The following is a 9,476-nucleotide window of genomic DNA, read 5'->3' as shown; positions in this document are numbered from 1 at the left end:
GGAAAAGAGCTGGTTTACATAAATAAAGGCTATGTACACTATCTACTATACTATACTATACAATAAAACACTGTGCTGTACTCTATGCTATGCTATAAATATCCTAACTTTCTCCTATATCTGAACCTTATGTACACAAGGGTTGTCATATTGCACATAGTATTTGTTGCACATCCATTAAAGTGTCGCAGTTAGCAGGTTTAGAATGTTCACAGTTGTATTTCAATATTGCACTTATGTTTACAATCTAGTAGCTGCCATCAAATTGTCTAGATTGTCCAGGGCCTAGAACCTAGGTCTTTGCTGTGTTCAGGGCCTGAATGGCCCTAGGGTAGAAGCTGAGCTTCAGTCTATTTGTCCGTGCGAACATGGTCCTGAACCGCCTGCCTGAGCGCAGCCGAACAAAGTGTTCGTTCCCAGGGTGGGATGGGTCCCTGGAGATCTTGGAGGCCTTCCTGAGGCAGCGTGTGTTGTACAGCTCTTCCAGAGAGGGGAGGGGGGCGCCGATGATCTTCTGGGCCGATCTCACGACTCTCTGTAGCGCTTTCCTCTCTGCGGCTGTGCAGCTGGAGAACCACACGCAAATGCAGTAGGTGAGGATGCTCTCCACTGTGCAGCGGTAGAAGGTCACAAGCAGCTCCTGTCTGAGGTGGTATTTCCTGAGGACTCTCAGGAAGTAGAGCGGCTGTTGTGCCTTCTTGATGATGGCTGCTGTGTTGGTCCTCCAGGACAGGTCCTCCTGTATGTGCACCCCCAGGAATCGGAGAGTTGAGACTCTCTCCACGCTCCCTCCATCGACGAGCAGGGGCTGGACCTCAGATTTTTTCCTCCTGAAGTCCACGATGATTTCCTGGGTCTTTAACTGGTTCAGCAGCAGGTTGTTAACCTTGCACAGCTTGCCCAGCTGCTCCACCTCATCCCTGTACGCCGCCTCGTCCCCCCCGAGATGCAGCCCACCACGGTGGTGTCGTCTGCAAACTTTATGATGGAGTTGCTGGGGTGGACGGGGGTGAAGTCGTGGGTGTAGACTAGAGGTTGTAGAGGATGGGGCTCAGCACGCAGCCCTGGGGGGACCCAGTGCTGAGTCTGAGGGCTGTGGAGGTGTGGGAGCCCACCCGCACCCTCTGGGGGCGGTCAGACAGGAAGTCCTTGATCCATGCGCAGATGGAGTGTGATAGTCCCAGGTCTAGTAGTTTGGTCACTAGCCTGTCTGGAAGGATAGTGTTGAAAGCAGAGCTGAAGTCCACAAAGAGCAGTCTCGCGTAGCTGTTCCCCCCCTCCAGGTGGGATAGAGTGGAGTGGAGAGTCGTCGCGATGGCGTCCTCTGTGGACCTGTGGGCTCTGTAGGCGAACTGGTATACCCCCCTGTACAGTGTCTCTACTGATGACTGACGGACCGATGATTCGCTTACTTAGACAAATGTATTTGTTCTAAGTCGCTTTGGATAAAGGCGTCTGCTAAATGGCAAAAATGTAAATGTCAAATGTGAGGGTGTGGTAGGGGAGGTGGGGGGAGAGAGTGTGGTGGGGGAGGCGATGGAAGGGATCAGGAAAGGGGGAGTTCAGAATATCTCAGGAGGCAGGGCCGGGATACTGTTTCCATAGTAACACAAGAGCTCTCATAACAAGACCATCAACTCCACTCTGAGTTGTCTCAATAGATGTTCTGTATAAGTCAGTTACCATGAGGTCAAAGAGACAGACAGACAGATGGAGAGACAGACAGACAGACAGCGAGAGAGACACACAGACGGACAGACAGACAGAGAGACAGTCAGACAGACAGACAGACACACAGACAGACAGACAGATAAACAGTCAGACAGACAGACAGAGAGAGAGACAGACAGACAGACAGACAGACAAACACACAGACAGACAGACAGACACACAGATAGACAGTCAGACAGACAGAGAGACAGTCAGACAGACAGACAGACAGACACACAGACAGACAGACAGACAGACAGACAGACAGACAGATAGACAGACAGACAGTCAGTCAGTCAGTCAATCAGTCAGTCTTGGTCCCTGGGACTCTGCCAAACAGGAGCACCCCCCCAGGAGAAGCCCGTCCTCCCCTCCACGTCTCTGTCTAATCAAGCAGACGTTTGTTGTTTTGCCTCAGTTAATGAGAATGTACCTCCAGAGACGTCTTCCACAGGCCTGATGAGTCATTACGCAGCATTGTTTGCAAAAGTAAGAGTAAAGTGGAAGCATTTAACATATGCACTTTCTGTTGCTCTAGAGTATTCCCAGTTGCTTGATACAGTATAAGGTACAGATTTAGCTAATTTTCTCTGGAGAATGGAATAGCTATAAAATAATGATTCACATGATATTAAACAACTGATGAGTGTATGAGTGCATGCCATAGACTTGAATTTAAAGATTCAAAACTGCGTTTTATTTTTTACTCAATAAATGTAAAAATTAGAAGATAAATGCCTTAAAATGTTATCTCCATTGGTGGCCACAGAGGACATCGAATATTGAGTAGTTCTATAAGGAATGTATTGCTTCTTATATAAAAAAAACAAATGTAGAGCATTTTGTCTCTGTGTGGGAATATCGTGCCCCTAGTCTCATATTTCTTTAATATCATTTCCTCCCAACAACTTCCACCACCAACCCACACATTTCCTGATGTGAAAAAAAACACATTAAAAATGTAAATTCCTTTAAAACCAGTGGATTAAGTACCATACCAAGGAGAGAGAGAGACAGAGAAAAGGAAGGAGAGAGAGAGTGTGTTGTGAGAAAAAGAAGAGTCAACCTCTCAACCTAATACGAGACTGATACACTTGTTCCCTATATTTCTCTATTTGCGACCACAGGTCCCATGTCAAACTGCGGCCCTGGCCCATTGGTTTACAACATGCTCCTCACATTTGACACCAAAGAAAATGTTAGAAGTCTTTTTTTTTGGCCCATTAAACATGGTCAAGGTGTAAGCCTTCCCCTGTGGTTCTGGGCTGGCACGGACAGGGCCCGGCACTGGCAGGCTGGCAAGCAGCAGTGCGGACTCAGGAAAGAGAGATAAATGAAGGCTGGAAAACTGGCAGAGGGAAAATGTTCCCCGCAAGCAGAACCTCCACACATACTGAGACGTCTTCGCACTTCAGAACCATTCCAGAAGTATGACAACATGTCGGGATGAGCCTGCACCATAGATGAAACATTACCTCAGGTGATAATAGAGTTTGAAGGGTATAGAAATAGTCTATGTCTGCATAGTATGATAGAAAATTAATTATTTTAAAGAATAGAATAGAACAGAATACTTGGAAGGCTGATTGTTCACAAAGAGAAAACTCATTGTATCTAGGCCTACTGTATTTACAGAGACAGGAAAGGTGTCTTACCTACTTACAATATAAAGAAAGATCCTACATTGATGATTATTTGAAGAAGAAAAAAACTGGTGAAAATAGATTGTCTTAAGTGTAGGCTACCCTGGGATTTTATTGAAACCATGGGCTAGTGGTGCATGAATGTGCACTGCAGTCTCGTCTCTTGGGTGACTACTAGTTGTAAAGTGTTCTCATTCGAAGTAAGGACAAAGTCTAATCACCTTGTGCATTAGGTCCTCGTCATAGGGTAGGCTGGCCGCAGAGGGAGTGTGTCCGTCCTCTGTGTCCGTGTCCACGGCGGATGACCCATACGCACTGTCGGAGTGAACCACCTCCTGCTCAACACACTCTTTTTCGGAAGTATACTCCGTGTCCATCTCGTTTATTCGTTCCATACTGTGTAAAAAAAAAAAACTTTTGGCACTGAGTTCATGAGCTTCTAGACTAGTCTATCTTTCAGATGCGTCGTTGCAACTTTCTCCTTCCCCCCAGTCCTCTCTCGTCCGTGACTGCTCCTCTCTACTCTCTCGCTAAACGCCCCCTCCTAGTCGAGCTCTCCATTATTATTTTTTGCCCTGAATTGCATGTTTTATACTGATGCTCTTGGAGGGGGAAAAGTAGAGCCACCTTTGGATTATTTCCGCAGAGTCAAATAAAAATGTTAAAGCTAATTAAGCGCACCAGTTGGAAGCGAACACAGTATATACAGTATTTATGAAATCATGTCAAGTCTGTGTACAACCAGGATGTGCGTTGTCCGTGTTCAGTACCTTGGAGAGCACTCCTTCTCCGACGAACACTATCACGGTACAGGATTCCAGGCAGCGACTCAGCATTTACACAGGGCCAACAATCTATCTACCTTGATTTGTATTTACACAGGGCCAACAATCTATCTACCTTGATTTGTATTTCCCCTCAACAGCAACAACAACAACAACAACAACCCCATCATCTTTGAGCTGCATTTCTTGTATGAAAGGTGCTATATAAATAAAGCTTTACTTACTTACTTTGTGTAAGCCTGAGTGACTGTTTGGACGCAATTTAACAGCACTCACTACTACCACTATCAGGTCATTTAGAGGACAGCAAAAACTAAGTAAAAATTGTCTTGAGCCATTTTTTTCAGAGATGAAAGAGTTCTGTATATACTACATATATAGACTATATTTTTCGAATGCCGTATATTGTCCGCATGAGATTGTTGAATGAATTCCCATTTCGAGTTTCTATGCTGAATCGTTGCGGAATTTGCTCCAGAAAGAGAGAGACATTTCAGTCATAATATTCTCAAGAACATAGTAGGGTATTATTTGATGGACTTTGGGACTCTGGAAGGGCCAGTCGAATTGATAACTGTTTTTTATTTGATTAAAATCGCACACATTTTCTATTAACTGCACACATTTTACAACATCTTTAGAAATATTTTAAGGCACAGTGAAGTATGTAAATACATCCGATATTATGTCGAATGTTTATGCCCAGTGTAAATTAGACCTTTTTGTCCTCGATCACCATGCATCATCAGTAGAATGCGACTTTGCCCCAAATGTAGGCGATTATGACCTCACTCCTTCAGCTCGTAGCCATGGTAAATCTGATCTGACAGATCAAAACAAAACATGTGGATACTGTCAGATGTTTATACTTAAAATATACGTAACATATTTACGTGACGCAGACGGCACTAGAAAGCGCAGGTAAGCTATGCATGCATGTGCAACAATGTTAAACAAAAACCGTAAGGTATCAAATTTAGGGGGAATATACATTTTTTGGCCATTGATGACTGCATATGTGTCAGTGTGGGAATGTTAGAACAGCCCAGTACGACGTTTATTGAGATCGTTTAGTATTTTATCTCAGTGTGTCTGACATTTCACTCATTCAACATTCCACACCTAGCACATGGAGCTTGCCAATGTTTTATTAATGAAACATGCCAACACACGTGATGCCACTGATGATTAACTAAAAATAATCAAAAAATAATAATAATCTAATTCATTCATATGTGTACTCCTCCCTAATATTGCATCACCTCATCTAACATGTTGTTTACCTTAACTGTTTTTATTTTCAGTGTGTTGTCAGAGTGTTTGCCTACCTTGGAAAGTGGAAAGTCTGACCAAAAAATAATGAACAACAACAGTTAGCAGCTGCGCCTAAGAAGGTAACCTTCAGATAACACCCTCAGATAAAGGAGGGGGACGCTAGGAGGATGAAAACCTTATCAAGATTGTATCGCACAAGAAATCCTCCTGGCTTCTCTTAATGAATTCTTGGAAGATGTTAGATGTTGGATGTCCCAGAACTCTTTACAGAATGTCCCAAAACTCTTTACAGAATGATAGTAAATTTAAGGTAGTCATATTTGGTCCTCCTACCTCCACGGTAGCAAAACAGCAAAACAGTCTTAGCTCAAAACTCAAAACAGTTGTACAGTCATCTTTTTTATCAGTTGAGAAACATTTCCAAAATACAGCCTTTCTTGTCATTTGCCAATCTAGAAAAAGTCATCTCAAAAAGTAATCTCATCTTGTTTAGATTATTAGAACTCTCTCTATTCTTCCCTCAGTAAAACGTTCTCCTCACAGGCCCAGAATGCAGCAACTAGGCTTTTAACCAAACTAGGAAAAGAGACCACACCACACCAATTTTAGCCTCTCTACACTGGTTACCTGTTAATTTATTTAAAGATTTTACTGATAACTTTTAAGCCTCAATGCAGCCTAAGCCCCTCAGGCAGGGCCTTCTGGCCGATCCGGACTGAAGACAAAAGGTGTCCGTGCCTTTGCCATTAGGGCCCCTAGACTCTGGAAAACTTCTGCCTGATGACATTAGGATAGCAATATCTGTATTTTCTTTTAAATCTCTTCTTAAGACTCATTTTTGTACACTAGCCTTTGCAATTGAAGCTGCCTTTATTCTTTTAAATGTGTTTTACAGTTTTCTACTTAGATTTTTGTTATATCTGTTTTATCTGTACATTTGTAACTTTGTAACAATGTTTTTAAAATGTGCTATATAAATAAAGTGTATTCATATTATATTATTATATTAAATGCAGGCTTATCTGAGAGGAGAAAGTTAGCTTGAAAAATGGATGCAGAGGTATTCAACTTAGTGTATGCATTACTTTGCAGTTAACATGAAAAGAATAAAGGTGACCCGCCCAAGCATTGGCCAGAAAGGAGACAACCCCCAAGTGTCCAACGACTCATGGACCACCTTCATGGACACCCGCCACCAGATCCTGCAGCTACTCTCCACCAAGTTGTCCCCCTGCGCCCTCAAGGCCCGTATGAACCAACTGGACCTCCTTCAGAAGTGCTCCTTCTACCTGGATGTCAAGCAGCAGGACCAGCCATCCTTGGCTCAGGACCTGCAGCAACAGCAGCTAGAACTGCAGCAGCAGCAGCAGAACTACTTGCCCCCCGCCACCTTCTTTCAACTCATAGACCCTTGGAAGTTTGCACGCATGAAGAAGCTTGGAACCAGCCAGGTGAAGATCCAGCTGAGCCTCTTGGAGGAGCTCTGTGAGCTGATCTGTAAAGGCAAGGAGGAGCTGGAGGCCATGCTGGAGTCCACGGGCGACCGGTCGGACGTGTTCTCCCTCGCTCCGGAGGACGCTCCCTTGCGACGAAAGGTGGCCCAGCTCAACGAGGCCCTGCTGGACTTTGACTCCCGGGTGGCGCCTGGCAAGCTGCACCCCAAGCACCGGCTCATCCCTGACTGTGGCAGCAGCACCGTGCAGCTGTATCAGCTGTTGCTGACCGTCAAGACGCCCGTGGTGTTTGACTTGATCGAGTCAGAGGCGTTGAGCACCAGCGCCAAGCTGTATTGGTTCGTCGTCGGGCAAGCGCCACAGGACCCGCGGGAGCAGTTTGAGATCGGCTACAAGCTCTTGCAGCCGGCCAACGCAGAGGAAGGGAGCCATCTGGGAACGGTCACCTGTACCGCCTACTCTGTTCTGATCGGGAACCTGCTGCCTGAGAGGTGCTACGAGTTCACAGTCAAGAGGGAAGACGGCCTGGACCAGGTCTACGGTCACTGGAATGACACCCTTATCCTCAAAACCACTTTTGAGGAAGAGGAGGCTGTTTCTCTGGTAGTGTGTTGCTGCTAAAAAAAAACATGATTTTTACATTTGAGTGCAGTGGTGGTTTGAATGGTTTTGAGAATAAGGTCTGATTTATGCATGGTGTTTGTTGTTATGTGCTTATCCTTGGTAGATACAATCACACTATTGGAAGACATGTGGTATTGCATCTGTGTGCTTGGGATTGTTATTCACAAACCCAGCAGTCTGATGTTTAACTTAACAAACTGTGTTTGGGTCAATGACGTGACACGTACATTTTGTGTCCGAATGTAATATTTTCTAAAATTAACAATTAATATATATGTATACATTATGTTAACTAACACTATTTGCTCTCCTTTATTGAATACACAAAGAGTTTATGGTGATTTTTTACAATATCAGGCACTTTCAGCTCTTTAATGGGTTAAAAAGTCATTCGGTACAACCGTCCTAACACAAATGCAACCAGCTAATGTGCCATTAAAATATCTAAAATGATATTACAACTATTATATAAACATTCTGGAATGGTTTTACAAGGGTTTATAACAATATACTGCTAAATGGTTAAGGATTTTTAAGTAGAAATGTTTGCTTTCCTCAAATCACTTTTGTCACAAAATTATTTCACTGATATCATTCGGAGCAACCAATTTCAAGGCACCATTTTGGATCAAATCAACTGATAATCATCATGTGACAGGATATTACATCATTAAGACCCCTGCAGCAGACCCTCTGGGTGAGAAGAAAAGTAGCCAGCTCTCTCTTAAATGTTTGATAAATGCTCTTTTCCGCTCCCCGTAATGAATATCCTCAAATATCACATCATTCGGTACAACCGCTAAAACACACTGGAAATGTTTAAATATTTTAGAAAGATATATTTAATATGAATTCTTATATTGCTAAGTTCAAGCTCAACTTCTCACATGGGTAGCTAAACATGTGCCTGTTTTAACTGTTTACTTGAAAAATAATTCGGTACAACCAGAAATCTGGTTAAATATAAATATAATGGTTGTACCGAATGATGACAATCTATGTTAGTCCCATTTGCACATCTTTGGGTGCCAAAAATATAAAATATATTATTAATGGAAAATGTGTTATTTAACTTTTTGCACTTCTGAAAACCTTATCCGTCATTGACCCGTTTACAGCATCAGATGGGGATGGTGTGTGTGTGTGAGAGAGAGAGAGAGAGAGAGAGAGAGAGAGAGAGAGAGAGAGAGAGAGAGAGAGAGAGAGAGAGAGAGAGAGAGAGAGAGAGAGAGAGAGAGAGAGAGAGAGAGAGAGAGAAAGAAAAAAAGAGAGTGGGAGAGAACGAGTGTGTATTAGGGATTGCCTTTCTCTTGCCAAATGGAAAATGCTAATATTTAAAGGCTAATCAGAGACAATCTATAAGATGGCTTAGACAAAAAAAACTCTCATATCAGGACACCCACTCAATAATGAATGAATTTGCTTTCAGTTGTTGCCAATTTGGTGTGAATGAGCCCTGTTGAGAAAACAAGAGGAAAAAGACTTAGATGACACACCACAGTGCCCTCAGTATTGTGTAATCAACTTTCTGGAAGTTGGGTATGGAAGCATGAGAATGTTACAACGTAGCTATGCGGGATGTGTGTAAATTATTTCACACGTACGAGGGTACTGTGGTCTGGGGAGGTGGGGGGCTTTGGGCAGTTGATGCCGCTGCCTTCTGATCATGTACAGTATGTACACAAATGTTTATTTCCTCCAAATAAGGTATGTAAGACATAATGTAAAGGTGTTGTGGTGCTGAGGTTCGTCCTGCTCAGTTATGGGTCCAGCCCATTTTCACACCAGACGACGGTACACACCCATATCCTTCTCCTCCTTGCACTGTATTCCTGATTATACTGGGAGTCATGGAGCCAGAATTCAAACCAGAGAGGAAGTGAGCCATAGATTCAAACCAGAGACTTAAGTGGGCCATGGATTCCATATTAATTATGGTATAATGATCCTGAAGATCCTGTCGTCTGCACAGCTTGGTCAAATGT

The 9,476-nt window shown here is 43.5% G+C and overlaps 1 protein-coding gene across 1 annotated transcript; it reads left to right on the top strand.

The window, feature by feature from the left end:
• Positions 1–6,510: 6,510 nt before the first annotated feature.
• On the top strand, positions 6,511–7,488 carry LOC308150287 (fibronectin type III domain-containing protein 11-like; the record flags this gene model as incomplete). The annotated part of the gene is made up of 1 exon (XM_080523135.1): positions 6,511–7,488. The coding sequence occupies one exon, from the start codon at positions 6,511–6,513 to the stop codon at positions 7,486–7,488; it is 978 nt and encodes a 325-aa protein (XP_080379261.1).
• Between the last annotated feature and the right edge of the window lie 1,988 nt (positions 7,489–9,476).

Source organism: Nansenia antarctica (genome assembly GCF_963989245.1).
Source record: "Nansenia antarctica genome assembly, chromosome: 2".
Classification (NCBI taxonomy): Eukaryota; Metazoa; Chordata; class Actinopteri; order Argentiniformes; family Microstomatidae; genus Nansenia; species Nansenia antarctica.
This window is presented reverse-complemented; position numbering and strand designations above follow the sequence as displayed.